Source organism: Jaculus jaculus, chromosome 7, assembly GCF_020740685.1.
Source record: "Jaculus jaculus isolate mJacJac1 chromosome 7, mJacJac1.mat.Y.cur, whole genome shotgun sequence".
Taxonomy (NCBI): domain Eukaryota; kingdom Metazoa; phylum Chordata; class Mammalia; order Rodentia; family Dipodidae; genus Jaculus; species Jaculus jaculus.
The window spans coordinates 114,297,914-114,324,395 of NC_059108.1; the positions used below are offsets into that span (position 1 = coordinate 114,297,914).

At 43.1% G+C, this 26,482-nt stretch overlaps 1 protein-coding gene across 1 annotated transcript in view; it reads right to left on the reverse strand.

Annotated features, from left to right (window-relative positions):
• The window catches only part of Ccdc175 (coiled-coil domain containing 175), a 55,040-nt gene extending 39,532 nt beyond the window's left edge, over positions 1 to 15,508 (reverse strand). Inside the window, exons 1-6 of the mRNA XM_012949111.2 lie at positions 15,349 to 15,508; positions 12,431 to 12,516; positions 11,462 to 11,573; positions 9,176 to 9,311; positions 5,321 to 5,549; positions 2,284 to 2,406 (exon numbers count right to left, since the gene is read on the reverse strand). Of these exons, the coding sequence (XP_012804565.2) occupies positions 2,284 to 2,406; positions 5,321 to 5,549; positions 9,176 to 9,311; positions 11,462 to 11,573; positions 12,431 to 12,516; positions 15,349 to 15,508 (846 nt within the window). The remainder of the gene's footprint in view (positions 1 to 2,283; positions 2,407 to 5,320; positions 5,550 to 9,175; positions 9,312 to 11,461; positions 11,574 to 12,430; positions 12,517 to 15,348) is intronic.
• Between the last annotated feature and the right edge of the window lie 10,974 nt (positions 15,509 to 26,482).

The window sequence follows — 26,482 nt, forward strand, 5'->3', positions numbered from 1 at the left end:
ACACTGGGCTTACTTTCCACCTTGTGAGAAAGGTGGAGCTGAAGACAAGCTGCCCCCACACACTGTTCTTGTCTGACAACGAAGTGACTCTGCACATATCACTTAAGCCTGCTAACTCTGGATGTCAGGGGGGGCTAGGTAGACAGACACCCACAAGGAGCATGAAGGTACTGTCAGCCATGCTGGGTGACATAAGTGGGATAGAGTGACACTGGTCTTCTGAACCCCAGCCAGACATACTCCATTTGCAGTAAGCCACCCTTTAGCTGTCCTACTTCTGTGTTCCAAACCGCAGCAAAACAAGCCACTCCTCCCACAGTTGGGTGCCCTGGTCAGGGTACCCATAAGCACATAGCCTTTTCATAGACTTGCTTTGTCTGTGCCCTACATGGTTGGAGCCCATGGTAACCTCTCCTGGGTGTATGCGTCTGGTGAGGGCACGGTTAGAAATGTTGGCAACCTCTGGAAAGTGCAGCTGTCTGCAATCCTCCACTGCTACTAATAAGCTCATTTTAACTCATCAAGATGAACCTGGATGAGTCATTTTTTGGGCTGTGGATATGCTCCCAACTTGGGGCAAATGGTCATTTTGCATCTCCCTGCAAAGTCACAGAACAGGGTGAAAGCTGATCAGAAAGGGTTTGTTTTTTGAGGGCACCCATGTGATTAAACTGCAGGGCCATATTTAGTCACAGACTTAAAAGAAATGCTAGAAGGGCCATTAAAATTAGCAGAATGCCCAAAGAACTTTCTAATCAACCAGCAGGGCCAAGGCTGGAGGCCTGTTGGGCCTGTTCCTTGTTGTCTGAGGCCCCTGCGGACATAGCCTCGGATGAACATCACACATGTCTCACCTTTGACCACCAACATCACACCATCCTGATGGGCCCCAGAGACTTCTAAACTGAAGGTACCACAAATTTTATCTTCTAGTCTTAATCAGCAACAACTATTAACTTGTTCAAGTGCAATTTACTGAGCACAACAGGTATGGCCTTGTTAATATCTACAAAAGTTCATTGCAGTGGGCACTGTTACTGGCCATCATTTAATAGATAAACAATCTCCAGATTGGTAAAACCAAGAATTGAGCCTAGGGTCATGTGACAAGTTTGTGCTAGACCACAGGAGGTGGAACTAGACCTGGGTCTGGGTTTATGTCACCTGCAAGCCTAACTGGACCTCTGAGATATTAGAGTATCTATTAAGGAGCATATGCTTAATTTTCCTAAAGTAGGTTGGTGAAGTGCTTCATTTATGACCTACGAAGTAAAAACTGGAAATAAGAGCTTGGGATTAGGGATGGAATTTATTTAGTATAATTTCTACATTTTCCTCACCTCTGCATCTTTACCACACTGAAATCTAAACAGAGATAATGATCTTAATTTCACACATATGGGAGAAATAGTTAAGCTTATCAATGTTGTATAATTAGACAACATAATAGATATATAAGGTGAGCAAATATAATGAACTTATTGGTGCATTTCTGACAGAAAAATGTGATGTTTCCATATTACTATTGTATCAGTATGGTTTTATATGGGATTTTCAATATGTGCAAGAAATACATTAAGACTCATCAATTCATCGAAGTGTGAGAGAAGTTTAGCAGGGATTTCGGGTTTAACTGACACAGAAGTCATGTTAACATTAACTACGTTGATTACAGTATGGCTTTAACTTCTCCATCTTTAAAGTAAGTTATCTTATAATCATCAGTAAATACATATCACAGTGCTAGCTTTCAATAAGCCACATAACATTTTTATAGAAATACAGAGTTGTAGAATATTTTGTAACTGAATCAGACAAATGGTCTCTTTTCCAAATTCATGCTACCATGCCAATGTCAATGAACAGCCTAATCTCAGTTCTACCATGTGGTGTTTGGACTTAAAGAAGTCACCCCTGGTTATTCATTGTGTTTTCTGAAACGAAACAGTCTTATGAAAATATTGTGTGTGTGTGTGTGTGTGTGTGTGTGTGTGTGTGTACGTGTGTGTGTTTGGTTAGTTCTATCTGCATTTTTTATCAACATCTTCAGTCTTTTGGTCCATCAAGTATAATTCGTACCTAACATATCCCAAACTCCTTTCTGCCTGCCATACTTCTGAAGGGGAAAAAACCTACAATTACACCATAACACTAAGAAATGCATGATGCTGTGTTAGTGTGTCAAAAACACTCTCCAGGAATGGCAGGAAGGTGAATGAAATCAGCTCCTCTGTCACTGAGATGTCCAGGTCAGGTTTAGAAGAACATGGTTTGCCGTCTTACCACTGTGCTCGCCATAACTGTTTGCTTCACCTTTGTCATTTTGAATTGTAACTTGCTCAGTTCTCTCTTTGACTTGTACATTTCTTTTCTCCTTTCATCACAGTTTTGTTTGGCCATACTAATCTATAGTGACAACAATAAACCAGTTAAAAAGTCCGTTACCAATAACATACCTAAGAAAATCTTTGGTCAGTTTAATTCACATTCTATTTAAACATGCCAGCTAATCGAAACAATAACTAAATGACACAAAGTCAGGGCTTATTGATTTTGCAGTATCAAAGGGAAAGTGTTGACCCATGTGGGTCAAATTGTAATTATGAAATATTTAGATAGCAACTTTATAACAGCAATGACCATTAATAGCCAATGATAAAAGCAGCTTGCCCTTGTGTTATTGATTAATAAAACACCATAGCAATGAGTGTCATTTACAAGGAGCTCAGCCGATTAAGAGAAGAAAGGAAGAAGAACAGTTTATAAACCAAAGAATATATTATTTAATGGGGAATAAAACTCAAGTAAAGACAAATAACAAAATTATTGAAGAAGGGCTGATTACAAATAAGAGAGAACTTTTTGCCATTTTTGCTATCATCAGTTATCTCTCCTCATTTGTTACACTCTAGGAAAGGAAGTGCACCTCTTATCAAAATCAAACATGATTGCCTACAGAATGAATGATTAAGAACAAGGTAATGGTTAATAGAAAGGTTGAACATACTCAACTCTGTATTAACAAGCTATGAAGATAACACTATGGCTTTTCATCAAGCCAGCATTACTCGGATGGAAGTGTGGTGGTTTGATTCAGGTGTCTCCCATAAACTCTTGTGTTCTGAATGCTAGGTCCTCGGCTGATGGCAATTTGGGAGTTGGATCCTCGCATAGGCAGTATATTGTTGGGGTGGGCTTATGGGTATTATAGCCAGCTTCTACTTGCCAGTCTTTGGCACACTCTCCTGCTGCTGTTTTCCACCTGATGTTGGTCAGGAGCTGATGTCCACCCTCTGCTTATGCCCTTGTTTTCTCCTGCCATCAAGGAGCTTCCCTTCAAGTCTGTAAGCCAAAATTCCCCTTTCCTTTCACAGACTGCTCTTGGTTGGGTGTTTTCTGCTAGCATAGCAAAGCTGATGCAACAATCAGTTTCCTATGTGCCAGAGCACAGGTGCGTATGAATAGAACAGTGGTTTATGAATTTGATTAAAAATCAGAAATCTCCATTCATATTTGGCTTAAGTCTTCTTCCAAGATTTTGTATTATAGAAATCACACTGGCAAGAAGGGTTCTGTTTTGTGTAGGGGAGATCTTACATGTTTGAACACCTTCTGATACCTGTTGGAGTTTTCTCTTTCTCATAGGAAGTAGGAGAAATTACAGGCTGGGCCTGTCACATGTCTTTAGTGACTGCATGCATATCCACCTACCTCAGGTCTAGCTCCCTGGCATATGACATTCTTTTAGGAATTCACTGCTGTCCAGAGATAGATAGACACTCACTGAATCTGCCCCATCAGACAGTCAAGTAGGGCTTATGGTTTTTGCTTAGGACCAGAAGGAAACCAGAAGCCCACCTTGGTATGAAGATGGAGTACAGGGGTGAGCCATGGCACTACCTAGTCCAGGAGGCTGTCCCACCTCAAATCGCTTTACTGGTTCCGCCAGTTTGAGGAATGGCTCTGTTACTTGCATCCAAAAGCATCTTAACTTGGCCCTTTTCCAGGGAGGTGCACCAGGGGAAGACCGCTCCTGAGCCAAGGCAGCTGCCTCCTCTATGTAAAGTTACCCTTACACAGTAGGGACTGTTATATATACTTTTGTGCTAAGATGGAACACTGGGTAGCTGTGACAAAGGCTGTATGGCTTTAAACATTAGCTACCTGGCCCTTTTCAGAAAGAAAGTTTGTGGACTCCTGAGAGAGAATATACATACAGCAATAAGAAAGACAACCCCCTCATGTGTGGCCATTTCCTACATGAAGTTCTGGGGAACTTTCTTTCTTAGGTTTAATGTCTATATTAAAGAATTGTAAGGAAGAAAAAGCCTTCCCTGTAGTGTTTAAAATTGATTTAAGAAATTCTAGGTGTGGTGGCTCACTTCTATAAATCTCAGCACTTGAAAGACTGCGGCAGGAGGGTTGCTGTGAGTTTGGAGGCAGCTTAGGCTACAGAGTGAGACCCTCCCTCCCTCCTTCTTTCCCTCCCTTCCTTCCCTCCTTCCTCCTTGCCTCACTACCCTCCTCTCTCCATCTCTTCCTTCCTATTCAATATATCCCAACATTGCAAGCCTGAGCCCAGCTTCCAACATCTCTACCCGGATTCCCCTTGGAAAGGGCCTCATGCGGTGCTCCACAGCAGCTCCTGCCCTGAGCTCCACTACCCCTGCAGAAGAGAGATGGGGGCTGCTGCCCACAACCTCTACTATGGAAACAATCCCACTTTTCCTGAATAACCAGAGCACGACCAGAGAGATAAGGACACAAGCCGGTGGAGGGTGAACTTGGAATAACAGTACAGCTGAAGGTGCAGCCTCCATGGGGCAAACAAAGAGGCAATAGTTACCCCTGCCACCCTTTTCAGAACTGCCAGTCTCCAAACACTGTTTGCTCTTTGTGCCCTGGGCTCTGGCAGCCCCTCTGACACCTGGTTCAGCAGAAGCAGCAGGTACTGCCTGGAGTCCTGTCTGAACTCCCAGGACCCGACCATATAGATGCCATCTCAGGACTGTAGCTAGAGAGATGGTGACAAATTCTTCGTTAGATTACATGAGTGCATGTAAGCCAGGGACCAGCACAGACTCAGGAGTTCTGAGTCTATATTCTTTCCAGGAACCGAGGTGCTGGGACACAATCAAATGATACTCCAAGAGGCTCCAGATAACCTTTAGCTTCCCACTAACTTCCTGGTCCAAGAGTTTATAGGAGGCACCCACACATAATACTTGCTGGCTAGCTTTGATGACAAATAAATGATTTCCTTTTCCCCATCTTAATTTCTAAATTATGTATTTAAAATATAACAACCCATGACACTTGCCTGGCTAGCCATTTGATGTTTCTTTGTAGTGTAGTCAGCTCTGTGTTTTTCTATTAACTCCTGTGCTTCTTGGAGACATAGTTTTTGCAGTGCTATTTCTTCTTTCTCAAAGTTTATCCTGGTATAGGTCTCATTGATGTACATGGTGGCTGTGGCCTTTTCCTCCATGGTGTGGTTCAGGGCCAGGACAAACTTGGTGTGCTGCTGTGCCAGCTGTTCTTGCTTTTCTCTAGGAGAAAAGAACATCTCCCACCATGATGTGACAAGGATGGCTCTTAGGAAAGGAAGGGCTGCAGAGCCTGGGTGGTGAGATGAGCCCTTGCAAAGAGGGGCATTGCGAGGAGTGAGTGGGGGATGTTTCTTTAATCATTTAAAAATCATTAATTTATTTACTTTTGGTTTCTTGAGGTAGCTGGACTGGAATTCACTATGTAGTCTCAGGGTGGCCTCAATTCCTGGTGATCCTCCTACCTCTGCCTTCTGAGGGCTGGGACTAAAGGAATGTGCCACCATACTGGACTTTAATTTTCATTTGGTTGTGTGTGTATGTGTGTGTGTGTGTGTGTGTGTGTGTGTGTGTGTGTGAATGCCAGGGTCTCTTGCTGCTGGAAATGAATTCCTATTCCTTTGCATGAGTGGCTGCCAAATTAACCTGCACTGAGCCGGCGCCTCAACCACTGAGCCATCTCCCCAGCCCAGAGATGCTTATTATCTCCATGTGCCTGTGATCACTTCAACCTGCCTGAGATACGGACAGAAGGAAGCAGAAGTGTTAGCCCAGCATCTCTTTACTGACTTACCCACTGCAAAATGGCCATGGTTCCTTCCTCACTCCAGCCACCCTGTCTGCCAAGCAGTAACTAGTGGATATTTTGGTTTGGAATATAAAATGATTAAAAAGGTATTTTGGGGGCTGGAGAGATGGCTTAGCAGTTAAAGCATTTGCCAGTAAAGCCAAAGGACCTAGGTTTGATTCCCTAGTACCCAAGTAAAGCCAGATGTATAAGATGGCACAAGTGTCTGGTGTTTGCTTGCAGTGGCTGGAGTCCCTGGCATGCCCATTCTCTCTTTCTCTGTTCTCTCTATCTGCACTTCTCTCACTCTCAAATAAATAAGTTGTTTTTATTACTAAAAGGCATTTTGGATAGGTGAATGGGATCTGGCCAGATGAATTTTTTTTTGTATGCCATCACATATCTGTCGTACCACCCTGAGGCAGGCTATTAAGCTAAAGGAAATTAGTTCAGCACACCTCCAAGCAGCCTGATAACACAGCCCTACAGGGTAGGTGAGCCCAGGAGAAAGCCAGCCTTCCTCTGGACAGAATCTAGTGAAAAGGGAGGCTGAGTCTCTCTTTACTAGTATTTCAGCGTGTGCTTGAGGTCCGATTCTCATCCTCCTGCACAGACCACAGCACAAGAAGGGTCATTAACCTAATACAGTCACCACTGGCCACATCTCTCTGAGGAAAACCTGAGTGCTGGGGAAACCAGATAGTTACAATCATATATTGCATTTACTTTTCAAAGAAAGGTGGGTTATAAAGGTGCCCATAGCTCTGCTGGTGGTGACTAACAACAAAATATCTGGAGGGATAAGCAATAGCATTTCTGGTTTACTTTTTACTCCAGTGATAAAGACATTTCTTTTCTTTAGTCCCCAGGGTTAGAGACTTAGGATGGGAAGTACTCAGGTAATTAGGACCAAGCTGTTGGGAAGTTTAATTTTCAGGGGTGAACTCCACTCTCGAGCTGTGATAAAGGACAGGGAGAGGTTCAGTGAGGTGTCAGAGAGCAGGTGCTTTTGAGTCCAGCACAAGAAACCTAAAAATGAATCAGCCCAAGGGTTGAAGAGCCTCAGGGAAGAAAGCAAGTCAAAAGCCCTAAGAGTGTGTTGAGAACAAAACTTGTATAAACAGAAATGGGGGCTGGAGAGATGGCTCAGTGGTGTTCAGTTCCCCAGGACCCATGTGAACCAGATGCACATATGCCTGGAGTTCATTTGCAGTGGCTGGAGGCCCTGGCATGTCTATTCTCTCTTTCTCTCAAATAAATAAATAAAATGTTAAAATGAGAAGTGTGTGGTGTTTAAAAAATAGATCAATAAAAAATAGAAATAGGACCTAAAGACAGGACACCCTGTCCAAAGGCCTGTCATGTTTCAAGTTTTCCAAAACCACCTAGGAGATGAGATATGCTCACTATCACCCGTCATAGCCTGTGAACACCTTGATAATGTATCTTTATTTACCACAAGTGCTTGTATTTTGATGATGTAAGCTCATCAAATAAGCATTGTCTATTTAGAATATATCTTTCCATTAAGGCTTGTCTACAAGCAGTTGCTCTCCAAAGTTAAGAACAGGCAGCTGTGTCACTCAAGAACTTGATAAGAATGCAGATTCTTATCCCCACCCTGGACTCTCCTAAGCCTACTAAGTCCCAGTGATTTGTGTTTTTCTTTTTTTAAGAAAAATATATTTTATTTGATTTATTTGAGAGAGAGAGAGAGAGAGGGAGGGAGAGAGTAAGCGAGCATGGGTGTGCCACCGCCTTCAGCCACTGCAAACAAACTCCAGACACATGCGCTACCTTGTTCATCTGGCTTATGTGGGTCCTAGGGAATCAAACCTGGGTCCTTTGGCTTTACAGACAAATGCCTTAACAACTAAGCAATCTCTCCAGCCTTAATTTGTGTTTTAACAAGCCCTCTTAGGCATCCTGATGCTCATTGGAGCTTGAAACTCACAAGGATATATGGTATGATGTTGCTTGAGATGAGTACCCATCTGCTCGTTCTATTTTTGGTTACTGGTTTAGAAATAGTCTATTTTTAGTTGTTCCTGACGAATGTGGCTCCAGCATGCCTCATATACAAATATGAATTGCGAATCCTCGATAGGAGTTAGAATATTCAGTATTCCCCAAACTTATGTCAATTTGAGCTTCCTTTTTCATGAGGTACCTCCCAGAACAGGTTTTCCGAGGGCTGGAACCTGCCAGGTGGACCCCACATGACTCTGGATGTTTTGGGATCCTGTGCACCAATCTTCTGATTATTATAGCTTTCCAAGATTGTTTTCCCTCGTAAAAAGGGTTCTTGGAGAGCTCTCATTCTACAATTTTATCAAATTAAGTTAAACTAATTTAATATATTTATGCATCTGCCTTACAAACTTGCTCACAGTGCTAACTTATTCCTCAATTATTTTGCTGGCTTCCTCTTTTAGAATAAACCTTCCTCATATGAGCTTCATTGAGTGTTCTGAATCCAGTTTTACAGATGGAGCGAATGAGGCCCTTGCAGGGAAGCACTGTTCTAAGGCAACACGGACCAGAAGTAAAGAGAGCTGTGAGGCCCTGAGCTCCCAGCAGTTGTTTGTGCTGTCTGTTTAACCACGCATAAACTCTGGAGCCTTTACTGGGAACCAACTCCATCTCTGTTATGAGCATGACACAATACCTTTAAGGAATGTAACTTGATGTGAAAGTTCTGGCTTGATATATATTTACAATAGTATCATAACTCTTTGGAGTGGGATGGTGGGGTGTAAACCTATTCTATAAAATAGAAATAAGGAGCCCTGTGTACCTTCACCTTAGGAGGCAGCCTTTGAAGTAGAGTGCAACTCACCAGCAGAGAGTCTTCACTGCTGAGGACCTGCTGCTCCTGTTGAAGATTCCCTGCTCTTAGTGCCCTTGCCAGCCTGGGTCAACGTCAGCTGAGATCCACCTCTTACCTTGCTCAGCCCCAGTTCACGGTCAGCAGGTGAGCCCTAGGACAGTTTTCCAACTCTAGTCCTAGACCTCTACTTTCTCAAGGCCTGAATGAATAAAAAAAGAAAAAAATACCTACCCCAGAGTTTCATTAATATCCCTCAGATCAGCTATTCTCTTCTTCAGAAACTCAGCTTCATTATCCATCTTTGCAATCTTCACCTTCATTTGATTTATCTCCGAGATATTTAATCTGCGCGCACTTCTGACACACTCTTAAAAGCAAGTGGAGATGCGGCTGTTATTTGAGAAGGAGCAGAGCTGTAGGGCACTTAGGAGGTGAGGCAAACACGTGGCTAATGATGTACTGGAGGCAAAGCATGCGTCCTTTCTCCACTCTCGCCAGTGGGTGGCATTGAGAAGAGAAAACACTTTAGGGGCTTGTTCTCATCATTAACTAATTGCAGGTAGCTGTAGCCGACATTATAATGCCTTACATGGTGCCTCTCCCTTCTTCTGTGTTGGTCTCCTCATCCTCCTTTCCTCTTCAGATTATATTCCTTTAAAACATGGTGTTAAAAACTAAAGCCTTAGACTTTCTTTTCTGAGGAACTCAATGTAATAAAAATCAATATTTCCATAAATAAATTACAAAGCAATTCAGGTAATTATTCAGGGCCTAACAGACAGAAGGTCAATAAGCTGCTGTCTTGAAAGCTGCTGGACCATCTGCTTCCATATAGAAAGCTGGCTGGTGTCAGCTTCTCCCTGCCCCACCCCCACCAAGAGATTTAGAGTACATTGTTCCCAGTTTTTAGTTTTCATTGCTAGGTTACTTGTTAAATCACTCAAGTTACCAGAGTTTCTCCAAGTTTGTGTCTTAAACATGCATAGGCATGAACCCACCAAAACTTCCACAAAGATCATAGAATGGACATGCAGAAAGACATATCACATAGAAAAAGGACTCTTCAGAAAGAAGAAGGGTTTCCATGCAAGGAGCTGGGGAAAGGGGTCAGAAGAAGGTGATGGGAGAGGACTATGCTACAGGATGTTCATGTATTCAAATTCTCAATAAAAATATGTACATGCATAACGAGAGAATCTTGTGAACATGCCGACTCTGATGCCTGACCGTGGGTCCAGTGACTTTAGATTTGGCAGTGGTTTCTTGGGTACAATAGCTAAAGCATAGCCAGCAAAAGAAAAAAAAAAAATAGGTGAATCAGATCATATCAAAATTAAAAGTTTTCACCAAAGGTCACTGTCAACAGAGTGAAAATGCAAGTCATAGAATAGGAGAAAATATTTGCAAGTGCTTTATCTAGTAAGGATTTATCTCGTAAGGATTACATTGTGTATATGTAGAAAATACCTACAACACTCACTTCATCTAATTGCAAGAAAGACAAATGACCTGGATGGATATTTCTTCGCGGAAGATATACTGATAGCAAATAAAAACAGGAAAAGTTAGTAAACAGTGACCATGGTGAACATGCAAATTAAAACCACAGTGAGATCCTTATCAATTCTCAATAGAATGGTTCTCATTAGAAAGAAAGAAAGAAAGAAAGAAAGAAAGAAAGAAAGAAAGAAAGAAAGAAAGAAAGAAAGAAAGAAAGAAAGAAGACAAGACAAGACTATAACAAGTGGTTGCAAGGATGTGGAGAAAACGGAAATCTTATGCATTGCTGGTGGCCAGATAAAGTGGTGCAGCCACTGTGCAATTAATACACTTTGGTTGGTTTTAAAAAATACACGCAGAATTATCATACAATCCAGCAGTTTCATTTCTGCATATGAAACTAAAAGAATTAAAAACAGGGTCTTAACTAGATACTTGGATGCTCATGCTCATAACAACATTATTCACAGTAGCCAAAAGATAGAAGCAAGTGTACAATCCATCAGCAACTGGGCAGATAAACAAGGTGCAATGAACAAACACAATGGAACATTAGTTATCCTTATGAAGGAAAGAAAGTCTGACACCTGCTACAGCATGAGTAAACCTTACATACATAATGCTATGTGAAACAGCCAGTCACTATAGGACAAATATTGTAGCATACCAGTTATGTGAACTACCTAGAATTGCCTTCAAGTCATAGGGACAAAAAGTAGAATGGTGGCCAGTTACTCTGACTAACTTAATTGTGTAAGTATTAATTCTGAATGATCCGGTCCTTGTCTCTTTAATCTACTTAGAAACTAAATTATATGAATTAAAATTCTATATGATACATTACTTCCATTTAAAGTATGAGGAAATCATTATGGATTACATATCCTCTGTTTATGTGTTAAGCTTTCTAGCTATGCTTATACCAACAACAACTATTAAACTCATCTTGTTCAAAATACTTGACTTTATTTCCTTATAAGATAAGCTAAATATGTGCAGCCAAAACCTTCAAGCTACCTTCCATCTCCCTGTTAAGGCTGTCAGGTACTGTTTCAAGCAGAAAGTAGAGCCTGCTCAGTTCCATGCTTTCAATTTCCAGAAGATCAATTGTATTTTTTCTCATTTCTTCCTGAAAAAAATAAGTAAATTACATTTTTTTAAAAAAGTCAATGTACCTAAACAATGAGGTTGGTTTCTTAAGCAATGCAAGTGCCTTAACTGCTAAGCCATCTCTCCAGCCCCTGTATTTGATATTTTTAAAGCAAATGAAGATGTCACCATTTTGACCCTACTAAAGAAGCCTTTTAAATAACGTCCAGACTTAAAAAAAAAAAAACAAAAACTGACATATATCTAGGACATCCAAAAGGAAATTCTAAAAAACATTTCTTGGGTATGTCTTTGATAGTGACTATTTGTGTAATCGAAAGGTTTCTGTTCTGCCCGCCATGCAGTCTACTTCCATCAAATAGATGTCAATTCATCTTTTTTTTTTTTTTTAATTTGATGTCAATTCATCTTTTGCCAGTCGTGAAAAGAGCTGCTTATGGGAAACAGTGAACTGATAGCATCCGTGTGGTTTCCCCCAGCTTGCTGCAGGATGGTTGGTTCTAGTTTGGCGGGCTTACTGATTTCTTTTTGTTTGGTTTGGTTGGTTTTAAGCACTGCTTACATGTTGTATCTCAAGCTCTTGCCCACATGGTCTACACGTTAACTGAGCTCTCTCATCACTACATGGCTTTTCCTTCGGGGGTAACCTGGCCCTTTGCATAAGCCCTGTAAGCCAATTTTGTACATGGAAAATTGACAACACTCTATACTGTTATCAATGCTTAGTAACTTGAAAGAAAAAATATTTTAACATAGGGTAGATATTTTCCCCTGTCACCTACTTACACATTTTGAATAGAGTTGGTACTTAATTAAAGTTTGGTGAAGAAGTAAGTGGATGTTAGAAAAAAATAGTTCTCAAAGACAGTACGATACCAATTTTTTGACAGCTACAGCAATGTCCTTAAGAAAGGTCCGCATTTCTTCATTGCATTTGAAAGAGTCACCTTTCAGAGATTGTTCTGGAAAAAAAATTAGGAAATTAAGATCCCTTATATGTTCAAATCTTACTTAGCCCTCCATAGGCTCATTCAAATGTTAGAAGTTATATCTATTTCTGAATGCCTATTGTATGATTTGAATGTCTTTTGTTTATTATATAGTATTTGAATTTAGATAAATGTTAGATGAATGTTTCCTTAAGGGCACTTTCCTCTTAAGGCTCTTCTTTGCATATCTTATGAAAGAAAGAAATAATCTGACCAAGATTAAAAATAAAAATCAATAAACATTTACAAATAGGATAGAGCTTACAGGCCAATTTACATTATTGTAAATTTAATGTAAATTTAAGAATTGTTTCATACCTATACATATAACTTCACAGTGAATATAAAATAATATTGTGCAAGAAACACACAGTGAATTAATTTTCAAAATGTCATGGTAAATTTTTACTTTTGTGCAGAAATTGGAAGCATAGAATGAGATTACCTATTGGTAAAACTGTAGGCATGAAGTCAATTCCAGCCCCTTTTATTCAATGTGTAGTTAATGAGGTCTTCTTTCCCCTCACTCATGGTGTAAGGAGAGACACCCCCCCCACACACACACACAAAGAGAAGGGTCCTCTAGAATGCTGACAAAGGTGATAAAGTCAAGAATATTGAGTAACAAGAGGAAGGGAAAGTAAGAATAAAAGGAAAGGAAGAGAAAATCGAGGAAGTTATTTATGGATTCCTGGCCTGCATCCTCATGTGTGAGATGAGTTTGATGTGATCTATCTTGTTCTATATGTGTTACCTAATACTTTGTGTTTCTACTTCTTTGAGTTTCACTTCACAGATGAGAAATGAGCCACAGCCCACAACCCTGTTTAAACACAATGGCTGTGACTCAAGTGCCCATGCAGTTCACAACTACTTCCATCCCTCAGAAGAGAGAATCACAGTGTCTGTCCTCAGTTCCGGGAGCTTGGACTCTCCTACAGAACTGTGCTCTTAAACTAAGGACGTGCGCAAAAGAGACATGGACAGTCACTGAGAACAAGCTTGTTCTTATTTGCAAATGGGCCAGAGAGCTACATGCTTTCATGTTGTATTACCTATACTCAAAGTAAGACGCCTTAATTTTATTTACTTTTATTTATTTATTTTTGTTTTTTTGAGACAGGGCCTCATATACTCCAGGTTTGTCTTAAACTTGCTATGTAGCTGAGGATGAACTTCAGTTTATGATCCTCTGGCCTCTGCCTTTCAAATGTTAGGATTAAAAGCAAGAGCCACCACACCAAGCTACAAAGTCTTAATGAAGTTTCTTCCTATTAAAAACTTCCCAAGTGTCCAGATATTTTTAGCAGAAAACATACTTCTGCATAAGTACCAGGGCTTAGCAGACATAGAATTTAAGGTCTGAGCTCTATCATTTTAACAGTGAATAATCCAAGTCATTAGTGACTAGTGTTCTTTTCTTTTATATTTTGAGGCAAGCTCAACATATTGGCCATTTTTTATGTGACAGAGCCAGAGAGAGAGAGAGAGAGAGAGAGAGAGGGAGAGGGAGAGGGAGAGGGAGAGCGAGAGGGAGAGGGCGAGCGAGTGGGAGAGTGAGAGAGAGAGGGAGAGAGGGAGAGAGAGAGAGAGAGAGAGAGACAGAGGGAGAGAGAGAGAGAGGGAATTGGTTGCCAGGGCCTCCAGTCACTGAAATCGAACTCCAGATGCATGCGCCCCCTTGTGTGCACATATGACATTACATGCTTGTGTCATTGTATGTCTGGCTTATGTGGGACCTGGAGAGTAGAACATGAGTCCTTAGGCTTTGCAGAGGAGCACCTGAACTGCTAAGCCATCTCTCCAGCCCCAGCGTTCTTCATAATAATAATTTCCCAAGCCTATAAGCACTGTGAAATCCAATTAGATCGTCTAAGAAATGGAAAAAGAAAATATTCCTTGGCATTGTCTCAGAAACTAGCATAATTATTTTGAAGCAACAAAATGGTTATGGTGAAACAATGGGGTGCTAGCTCCTAGATTGCCTCAGTGTCTTTGCTGTGAACGAGGAAGGCCCTTCCATAATGAACAGGCTGAGTGTTCTTACTGAGGAACTATTGCATTCACTACTTCTGCAGGGCTGTGACCAAAATACCTGACAGAAATAACTTAGGTGAGGACAATTCTATTTTGGCTCGAAGTTTCAAAGGTTTTGCTCCATCATGGTGGGGAAGGTGTGGCCAGGCAGCTGCAGTGACAGCAGTGGTAATATAAAAAGGCTGTTCACATCACATCTGACCAGGAAGCAAAAAGCTAGGTGTGGTCCAATAGCTGGGGATGACCTTCAAAGGCCCTGTGCTAATGACATAGTACTAGCATCGTGGCCGCACCTCCTAAAGATGTCACAGCTTGCCCCAAAAATATCCCCAGCAGCCGGGGGACAAACGGTTCAAAACACAAAGCCCATGGGTGACATTTTAAAGTCCAACCCAAAACAAGAATGTTGACATTGTCTCTGGTCCAAATTTCCCCAACATTATCTAACTTTCTTTGCCTCATGCGACAAAAAAAAAAAAAAAAAAAAGTGGAACGGGATTAACTTGCAAAAGAAAGGGAGAAAACACTTAAGTGGAAGGCAGATCATGAGGTCAGTGCGAATGGCTTGGGAGTCCTGGGCTTTGCCCGCCAGCAATTACAGTGAGTTGGGTCAAGCACCGCAACTGCTGTGCAGCTCCCGTCGCCCCAGCCCACGAGGAGCAGAAGGCTCTGCAGCGGCCAGGGGTCGTCCTGGGCTTCCTGCTGGGGACCGGGCGCCCAGCAGTCCATCATCTCCAAGCCGATGCTCGCTCCCTGGGGGATTCTCACCCACAACAAGGAGCTGCTCCAGCGCGGCGGCCGCCACCGAGGAGCCCAGGGTGGTGGGGAAGGTGCATAACTCCAGCGAGAGGCTGGTGGAGACCGAGGCCGGCCGCATCATGTTCTGTCTGACGAACCCCTTCTCGGGGCTCCAGGAGTACAGAGCCATCTTGCCGCTTGGTCCAGGCTGGCGAGACCCTAGGACCGCGGTTGCCATGGGCAACTAAAACATCGAAGTTCTCGTGCGCCGCCTGGTGGCCATCGCCAGGCTTGGCCGTCGCTCTGGCTTCTTCATCCACAACGCATAAGCGAGCCTGGATGGTGGTCTCTTCAGGGCCTTTCTGGTTCCGTTTTCGGTTTCTTTCTTATGGACCACTGGATCATATTTGAATACCTCTGACCTTTCCATAACTCCCTTAATCATGACGACTTCGCGAGGCAGACTTTTGTTGTTGTTGTTTTGTTTATCGAGATAGGGTTTCACTTAAACTCAGGCTGACCCTGGAATTCACTATGTAGTCTCAGGGTGGCCTTGAATTCACGGTGATCCTCCTACCTCTGCCTCCCGAGTGCTGGGATTAAACGCGTGTGCCATTACACCCGGCCAGACTTTTCTTTTTAACTGAGGTATGAAGTGGGTAAAGCAAGTAGCAAGAGAGTTGCAAATAGCACAATATTCAATCTTTAAAACTCCTTATCAAGGGCTGGAGAGATTGGCTTAGCTGTTAAGGCACTTGCCTGCAAAGCCAAAGGATCCTGGTTCGACTCTCCATGACCCACTTAAGCCAGATGCACAAGGTGGCACTTGCATTTGGAGTTTATTTGCAGTGGCTGGAGGCCCTGGCGTGCCCATTCTTTCTCTCTGCCTCCTTCTCCCAAATAAATAAATAATATTTTTTTTAAAACTCCTTATTAATAGGTATGACTCTTAACAACCCCTCCCCATCCTAAACACATACCTTTGGGAAGAACTGCTTACTAAAATGCTGACTATGCTGATTACTAGCTAATGAAGACCTCAAGGTCTTGGTTAGCATGTGTGAGGCATTGAGTAACATCCCCAGTGCTGCGTGTGCCCCCCCCCACCCAGCCCAAAGAATTTCAGGCTGGGAAGGTAGCTCGGCGGGTAAAGGTGCTTGTTGTGCAAACACGACAACCTGAGCTCACATGCTCAGCTCTCGTGTGAAGCCAGACGCAGTGATGCAGATCTGTAACCCCTGTGTTCCTGCAGTGAGGCAGGAGTACGGCTTGATGCTCATGGGCAGCTAGCCTGGTGTGTGCAGCAGCGGACAAGAGACCTGGGTCCACCAAGGTGGAAGGCGAGGATTAACACCTGAGGGTGTCCTTTGACCTCTCCACATGTGCCATGACATCTGTGTGCCCACAGCCACACTTGAACGTTCACACATCACAACACACACACACACACACACACACACACACACACACACACACTTTCTTTAAAAAAGAGGACGGACAGGTCACTTGGGTGGGGTAGGCTGTAGGTGAAGGGAACAAATGGAGCAAAGTATAATGGTGCATCTGTAAATGCCACAATGAAACCCATTGCTTATTTTTTTAAAAATAAAACTAAAACCAATGTGCATGTCTTTGGGTCAGGCTACAAATCTCAGCTTCAGTGACTCTGGCACTCAATTATTTGTGTCAAAAATGCAGAAAGATCGTGTCCCCTGGGTGGCAGCAGATTGTTAGGGAAGCAAACAGATGGGAAAGTGCTCCTGATGGAGTTGTGCCAGGTCAGGAAAGCAAGGCGCCTCTGAGGAAGGGCAGGCTGCGCTTGGAACACTCCATGAAGAAGCTTCTTTCAATGTTCTCTCTTTAAAGAATTTTTTAATTAAAAAAAATTTAAAATATTTTATTTATTTATTTGAGAGAATGGGGGGGCAGATAGAGATAATGGCATGAACCACCTTGTGCATCTGGCTTTATGTAATGGGAAATCGAACATGGGTCCTTTGGCTTTGCAGTCAAGTGCCTTAACTGCTAAGCCATCTCTCCAGCCCACAATGTTCTCTCTTTACTACTTGCTTTTAATCTATCACTAAAACTTTAAGCTCATCATTATGAAGAACAGGAGATAGAAATTGGCTGGGCAGCCTAGCGTAACAGGATCCCAAAAAGGACCGTTTTTTTTCCCCTTGGCTAAACGAGGTCAGCTGCACCACCTTGCCACCTTCTCACTGATGAACTCCCTCTTGGGGGTCCAGGGGTACAGAGCCATCTTGCCACTTATCCCCACCTTCCCAGCTCTCTAAAGGAGAATCCCCCCCTTTTTTTCTCTTATCTCTTTCTTTCTTGAAAATTGAAGCTTCCAAGAAAGATTCTTAGAAAATGACTTCCTTCTGAACTGGAGAAATGGCTCATTGATTTAAAGGTACTTGCTTGAAAATTATCCCCTTCTGATAAAATTGTACCAAAAATTGTACCAAATTCTGATAAAATTGTACCAAAGATTCCTGGAAAGATTTCCCCCATTCCAGAAACTCAATGCCTTACCAGAAAACCTGTTTTTTTGTTTTTGTTTTTGTTTTTTTTTTTCCTTCCCAAAAGAAATTCTCCTTCCCGTATGAATCCTAATCTGAGTCACCAGGTATAGCAGACAGCTTCAGGTTTGCCGAGATGAACTTCCAAACCAGGCACAGTTATCGAAGCTTATAGATCCAGGGGAAGTTCCATACTGGCAGAAGGAACCGAAGCTGGCCTGCTTTCACAGGACCAATTACAGAGAGAAAGAGAGACACTGCAAGCCTAATCCCAAAGCACACTTCCAGAACTCCAGATGGAACTCGGCACTTTGCACAGCTTTAGATTGAAACCTCAGACCCACCAGCACACCTTAAGATCTGCCCACTGACACCTCCCCCAGCCGGGTGGCTGCAGATCCAAACTACAAACTAATAAAGCACTGACTATATTGGGGGCTATCTATTCAAACTACCACACCAGGTGAGTTTTATTTCCCATTTTTTTGGTGGGGGGACTGCCTCCTATCCAACAGGAGCCCTTTCCTTCTCTTGAGCTCTATAATAAAACCTTTCTAAATCTCACCCTCCCATGATCTGTGGATTTCATCTGTTGAATTCGAGCGACAAGAACCTAGAGGCCACTGACTCAGTGGAATTTCTATGTGACCATGAGCATCCAGCACCCTCACTCCAGAGTTACCGCTCTACCAAGAGCTGAGAAAGGCTCCATAGCTCTCAAAGACACTTCAGTCCCTCTATCAATTAGGTCTAAGCAGATTTGGGACAAATATTAGTTACATCTTTGTCATCACTCTTCGTCCTTAAAGTGGCATTTTACATTCTGGGATCCCAAAGCAGAATGAATGGGTCTGAACACAGAGTACATGCTAAGTGCCTCCCATCTTTCCCTTTGGTTGGTGGAGAGCAAGAAGCATGTCTTGTGAAATGCAATTGCTGCCCTGCCTCGCTTTCCTTAACGCCAGTTGTTATTCAATCCCAAGGGAGCATTCCAGGAGGGGGACCCACAGCGCTCACGCCTGCCAACAAGGTGCCAGGGCTGAATCTCAGCACAGAGGGGGAACCCAGGCTTCCTGGGCACGAGAGAAAGGGGTGGCTGAAAAGCATCATGTCTCACTCATTGCTTCATGTGTCTGTTGTGTGTCTTATCTGCTGGGCACCTGACACTGTGCAAACACGTGAAATAGACATGCAGGTAGCACCAAGGAAAGGCCCTTTAAGGAAGTCAGACTAGAACTTGGAGGAGTCAGGCTGCCCTTTATTCCCTCAGGGAAGAGGAGGTGGGGAAGAGGAAGACAGGGAAGAAGGGGAGTGGGAAGGGCAGGTATGTGGTTCTCCTTCCCTCAAAGGCTCCCGTCCCCGGGGCCAGGAGCCCGAGAAGTTCATGTCCTCATCAACCCAGCCACCATATTTTGGGCTTTAACATTTTTTTTAGACCATCTATTCTAACTGTATCCCTCCGACTAAACACATGAGTGAGATTTGGTCCCTGTTTGTGAGAAAATGGCCTTGAAGCTGGGGAAAGAAACAAGGGCATTGAAGGCCGTCTTCCAGCCTGGTGTTCTTCGCTGGAAGCAGGCCAGTGCCATCCCTACTGCCTGTATGCCCGTGACTTCACCACCCTATCTGGGGGCAGTTATTATGACTCTCGTAGCCCATGTTTTTAGTTAGAAAATCCCGCCAAGATGAGGGACTTACCTTAGTAGCCCAGGGTTACTGGCCATAACTGGACGGAGCAGGACTTCCCACTTTGGGTTTGGGGCACCATCTACTCGGCTGGAGCTGCCCTCCAGGCCCTGCATGCAGAGCCAGGGCACTGACTGGAGCTGCTGGGGCGTGGCAACTGGATAGGATGTCAGCAGAAGCACCAGGCTGTGGCCAGTGAGAGGCAAAGCAAGATGGCAGCCAGAGCTGTGAGTGAGGGGAGGGTTGTGGAGTCACCATTTCATCGCAAAGGACCTTAAATTCAAACTGAGGAGCTGGATCTTAGAGTTCAGGCCATGGCGCTGTGGCTGTGTGGATGGAGAGCTGCAGAAACTGCTCCCTGCTGGCAGCTGTTGATGTGTGCCCGAGGTAACTTTTCTTTTTTTTTAAATTGGCAGGACTGGTGGCACACGCCTTTATTATTTTTGTTTATTTTTATTTATTTATTTGAGAGTGACATGAGAGGGAGAGGCAGAGAGCAAGAGAGAGAATGGGTGCGCCAGGGCCTCCAGCCACTGCAAACGAACTCCAGATGTGTGCGCCCCTTGTGCACCTGGCTAACGTGGGTCCTGGGGAATCGAGCCTCTAACGGGGTCCTTAGGCTTCACAGGCAAGCGCTTAACCGCTAAGCCAACTCTCCAGCCCTGAGGTAACTTTTTTTTATGGCAGGGTAGAGTGCTAATTACAGGGATTATGAGTTTCAAGTGAGCATTTGCAGAATAATCAGAAATTAAACCAGCCCAGAAATAAACAATGCCACATTTAGCAAAAAAAAAAAGCACCTCATTTTATTATTACTATGGCTATCTTCAATCACTTATGATTCAGGTAGAACCCTCATTTGACAGGGGGTAATGATGCTCTTAAAATGCTTGCTTAGCATGTTTGTGTGTGTGTGCGTGCATGTGTGTGTGCATGCATAGTGTTGCGCGTGGTACGGTGTATGCTGCTGTAGTATCCCATGGACTCATGTGTGGGGGCCAGAGGAGAACATTTGGTGTCTGCCTCCGTCACCCACTGGTTGCCTGTTTTTTCTAGCAATAGAGTCTTCTAGAGCTTGTCCTTTGAGCCCATTGATTCTCTGCTGTTCACTCCCCACAGGACTAGGGTGACAGGTGTGACTGATGAGGTGCAGCTGCTCCTGTGGTACTGCAGTTGGCTCCTCACTGCTGGGACTAAGCACTGGACTGACGCAGTGTGTGTGAGGAAGAGGTTCACTTCCGCCTAGTCTCCAGGGGAAGCTTTGTGGTGGCAGGGCAAAAGCTGGCAGAGCAGAGACTGGGCATCGCCTCTTGTCACAGCAGCTGACAGAACGCAGCAAGGCAGAGCTGGACCACGTATCTGGCAGGAAGTTGTCTCAGTCCTGGGGACGAAAGGCCCTGTAAAGCTGCAGGTTCATTCCCAGTGTGACACAGCTCCTTCACCGAGGCTCCAGCTCCCAAACTGCCACCAACTGGGGACCAAGTGCTCCAAACACATGAGGCTGTGGGGGAACATTCCACCTCCAAACCATTGCTGCAGAGGCACACTCAGGCAATTCCAGGCCCCTCATGCTTGTCTGTATAGCAAATGCACTTGGCCACTGAGCCACTCTCCAGCCCTTCCTTAGCGTCTCCATGCATGTGCGCGACACTTGGGATCTGTAAGTAGCAGTACTGTTCGATTTTCTTTTTTTTTTTTTAATTATTTTGATTATTTTAATTCTTGTTTTGTTAAAAGTTGACCCTGATTTCAACTCATCTGAAGTCGATCCAGTAAAGTTACAGAGTAGGTAAACCTTCTACTTGACTTTAAAAATCTCTTTAAAAAAATTACAAAATGTGTGAAAATACCAGGTGGCTGTACATGGTTGTAGTTGAGAATTTCTGGAGCTCTTTAGGGAAAGAAAACAGACAAGCTCTGTCTCCCGTTCTTTCCCACCCCTCCCCCTGAACCAGGTCCACACTCACCTGCCTCCCTTCTCCCACAGGGCCTGTGCTTCCTTGCTTGCCAAATGCTCTGGTTCACACGTGTTTTAGCCCTCACGTGTGTCAGGCACTTGGATCTCTGTATGGAGGCATGAGGCGGTGTATCTTCAAAACACAGGGCCTCTGCCAACGTGGCGAGTCTCGCCCCTTCCAGGCTTCCCATGACCTCCTATGAGCTCAAGTGCTCATGCTCACATCACTGTGGGGACGCGCATTGTGATGTGAGGTAGACCAGCAGGACCTCACCAGAGCAGGCGCTATGTTGTTTGGGTCTCTTGGCCTTCCAAACTGTCAGTTGAATGGACCCCTTCGCTGATTTTTAGACCTTTGTTTATGAATGCCTAGCCTTGGGTATTTCACTATAATAATGGAAATAGACTAGCACATAAACTTTTCCAAAGTGTGACCTACCTGGCTATAATGGATCCTTTTACATTGAATCTTAAATTTCCTCCTTCATCTGTGAATGGCCTGTTCTAAAGCTTAATTTCCCCACCCCCTAACCTGTAGAAATTGACACCACTGCCCAGTGTTCCAAAGTCTTTAGAAATTAATTTCTAGTTAATTAACTTCTAGTTAAAATTAACTTCTAGTTAATCTAGTTAATGCCTGCTTCATTCTATTTGCCTTCCCCCTCTGGCTCATCTTTCTTCACATGCAGGGCTGGCTCCCTTGTTACTGGCCCCATTTGCCCTGGGACTGATGCTCTTTAAGCTCTTCCTTCACATCAAGGTGAGTCTATGCACGTAACTCTCAAGCTGAGTTTTCTGCTCATCTCCCCTCACCTGGCTATGCCGCTAGCATGCCAAATGTCAACCTCGGAGTCAGCCTGCCTCGCAGACCCTGTCTTGCCCATTGAGATCACTCTGGTATTGTTAGTCCAGCTTAAGAGCTGACTCATCCACAATGTGTTCCCTTTACCTGAATAATCTCTGAGCCTCAAAAGCACTTGGTTCAAACTTTGCATGGCTGATAGCTATCATAGCTGAATGGCCCCATGGCTTCTTATGTAATAATCTTATTATTTAACAGCTTTTAAATCTCTTTTTGGGGCTGGAGAGATGGCTTGCCTGTGAAGCCTAAGGACCCAGTTCGAGGCTTGTTTCCCCAGGACCCATGTTAGCCAGATGCACAAGGGGGCACACATGTCTGGAGTTCGTTTGCAGTGGCTGGAGGCCCTGGTGCACCCATTCTCTCTGTCTCTCTATCTGCCCCTTTCTCTCTCTGTCTGTCACTTTCAAATAAATAAATTGAAAATAAATCTCTTATTGTTGTTGTTGTTGTTTTTTGAAGTAGGGTCTCACTCTAGCTCAGGCTAACCTGGAGTTCACTATGTAGTCTCAGGGTGGCCTTGAACTCATGGCGATCCTCCTACCTCTGCCTCCCAAGTGCTGGGATTAAAGGCATGCACCACCATGCCCAGCTCAGCTTTTAAATATAATATGTCTCAACAGTCTCAATGGAAAATTGAACCTTCTTTGGAGGATGATCATGAGAATTAAATCAATCAATCAATATAGTTAAGGTGTTTAAAACTATAAAGAACAAAACTACTCCATATATTTAGTTATCATTATAATATCTATACTGTGTACCCTTAAAAAGTGTGGGCAGAATCTTACTCTTCTTTGAATGTCCTGCAGCATCTATCAGAATTGTTGTGTAATAGATACTTAAGATATTGTTGAAAGAGATAATTGACTCATGTGTTTAGAACTTTTAAAAAGATAGAGCTCGAAACCAGCAGTTTAGAAATGTTTGCATGTGTACATGTGTGTGGTTGTACATGCATGTATGTAAAGGCCAGAAGGCAACCTTGGGAGCTATTCTGTCTACCAGTTTTGAGAGAGGGTCTCTCAATGGTCTGGAACTTGCCAGTGAGGCTAGATTAGCTGTGCTGGAATTACAAGTGTGTTTCGCATACCTGGCCATTTCACATGGGTTCTAAAGATTGGACTCAGATTCTCATGCTTGTGAGTCAAGCACTTCATTGACTGAGCTGTCTGTCTCTCTAGACCAGGCCTTATTGTGAAGAAAAACAAAACAGAACACGAGAAAAGAGTATGTTCCTCTGACCTGTCATACCACTTTTATATCTAAGCCAAGAATGAAAAATATGAAAATATGAAAGCCAAAAGGAGCAGGTATGAGTCACTACGAGCTCATGCCTATAATTTTAGGACTTGGGTGGTTTAGGTAAGGTGATTCTGAATTTGAGTGCAGCCTTGGCTACATAGTGAAAACCTATTCCAATAACAAAAACATCACCATACCCTTCCATTAACAAATTAGAACATCACTAAGCCAGTGTGGCAAGAGCTGATGTTCATAACAATCCAATGTTCAAATACACCACGAGACCCTGAAGAGCATTTCAGTTATCAGCTTACACTATACATGAAGTTTCATTCTAAGTGAATTTCTTTACACTGGAATTATTGCTTAATTCACATTTAAAAGGGTTAACTAGGCTTCTGGTAATGAGAACTAAGTTTCAGTTCTGTTGAGTAAATGAGCTTCTGAAATTAAGGAATGATGCCATCACAACTTCCCTGTTTTTATTATTTTGTCTTTTTCCTCTTGAAGTGTGGATGTGTGTTCTGGGCCAGGAGAAATATGTACATAAAGATAAACTATTCTGTAAAGTTCTTTAAGATTTACATGTTTCCTTTGCTATCTCTGTTCATGGTAGAATTGTTATGTAATTCCTGAATTTCTATCTTTAACTGGAAATGCCCAAACGGCACAATTATGTATTTGTAAAATACCCCAAAGGCTAGCTCTAGACTCCCTTGTGCTCTTGCAATAAATGCCCACTGATAGGTGGCATCATGCACTTGTGAGTTTCTATTGTTAGCAATTCAATAATCCAACAGTCTTGCTGAGGCCACATTGTTCCTGAGTGGGAGATGCTGCAGGGTAGGGACCATAGACACTAGGAAGGTAGCATGGCTCAGTTTAAAGCATCCAGCTTTCAAACTGTCTAGACAGTCCAAGTCCGTGCGTCATCATCTGCTAGCTGCGTAAGCTTGTTGGGACTCACGTTTTTCATCTGGAAAATAAAAGACACATTTTGATGTTCTAATTGCAGTTAACATTTAAGAAATCTACGCATCTCAATGCCCTCAAAGTAACCATGTTTTACTAACTAACAAATCAGGTGCTTAGGGCTAGAGAGATGTCTTAGTGGTTAAGGCGCTTGCCTGTGAAGCCTAAGGACCTAGGTTTGATGCTCCAGTCCTCACATAAGTCAGATGCACAAGGTGGCGCATGCATCTGGAGCTCGTTTGCAGTAGCTGGAGGCCCTGGTATGCCCATTCTCTATTTGCCTTTCTCTCTCTCTCTCTCAAATAAATAAATAAATTAAATATTTTAAAATAAAAAAAATTAGGTGGTTAAAGTACATAGTTAAACCAATTAGTTAGGTGCAACTCATAGGACACCCGGTTTAGGGATCAAAACTATTAAAATTTAAAAATAAGTTACATTTTTGTGAAAAAGGAAAAAAGTAGATACATTTTCATCTAGAAAAACTCTGTAAAGGCCAGGAGGAAATATCTTTGGATTAACACCGTTCTTCCCAACAGAAGCAGAAGTTGAAGGTTCTACTTGAATTGGGTTACCTAGATAATCTAACCTAATACAATGGAACCCTTGGAGAGAGCTCCATTTTCTGTTGGGGCTAAATTTGGCACTGCCACATAAAATGGATGTTCTTTCCAAGCTAGAGGAACAAGCATGTGGAGGTTTGAATGCACAAGGTCTCCCAAAGCCTCATGTGTTTGTGACTCAGCCTCTTTGTCCCCAGCTGGTGAAGTTTTTGAGAGGTGGAGTCTTGATGGAGGAGGTGTGTCACTGATGGCAGGATGGACTTAGAGCTTTACTAGTCTAGCCTGCGAGGCTTTCTTTTTTCTTTTTATTTATTTGTTAGAGAGAGGGGGAGAAAGAGAGAATGAGCACACCAGGGCCTTTAGCTACTGCAAACAGCCTCTGGCTTATATGGGTTCTGGGGAATAGAATCTGGGTCCCTAGGCTTCCCAGGCAAGTGCCTTAACCACTAACCCATCTCTTCAGCTTTGCACTGGGTTTTCATAGGCAGTGAGCTCAGATTACTTTTTTCCTGCTGCTGTGATAATATATGACACCCCATGCTTCCCCCACCATGAAGAAACTTCCCCTTGAAACTTTAAGTCAAAAAAAATAAAAAACACCTTTCTTTCTGGTCAGGCATTTTGTCCCAGCAATGACAAGGGAAGACAAGATCAGTTTGCCACGTAGAGATTATCTTGTAGTAAATTCTCTTATAAGTTTAGAGTGCTTAGGGATATTTATCGAATAGAATATGTACTAGAGTTTCTGGGAATTTCAGTGAATGCCATATGAAAACTAAACCACTATAGTGCCTACTGAACAGTTTTCTCAGATTAGCAGCATTGTGTTGAATGGGTGATTTGTTCTTCCAGGAATTTGCTGGCTGAGGTGCTGCATTTGCCCTTAATATGTTTCAAAAGGAATAGAAAGATAAATTTGTGTCTCACAAGTGTGCCCACTGGCACAGGTAAAGAAACACATCACCAAATTCAGTTAAGGCATTTAGTTTTTTTTTGGGGGGGGGGTTTTTTGAGGTAGGGTCTCACTCTAACTCAGGCTGACCTGGAAGTCACAGGGCGGCCTTGATCCTCCTGCCTCTGCCTCCAGAGTGCTGGGATTAAAGGTGCGTGCCATCACATCCAGTTTAGGTATTTAATTTTTAATGTCCTAAGTAACCTTATGAATGTGGTGCCTGGAATGGTTGGTTTTCTGAGATAGTAAAGGTAATGGTGAAAGACATGTGTATGGTTTGATTCAGGTGTCCCCCATAAACTTAAGTGCTCTGAATGCTAGGCTCCCAGCTGGTGGAGATTTGGGAATTAACACCTCCTGGAGGCAGTGTATTGTTGGGGGCGTGCTTATGGGTGTTATAGCCAG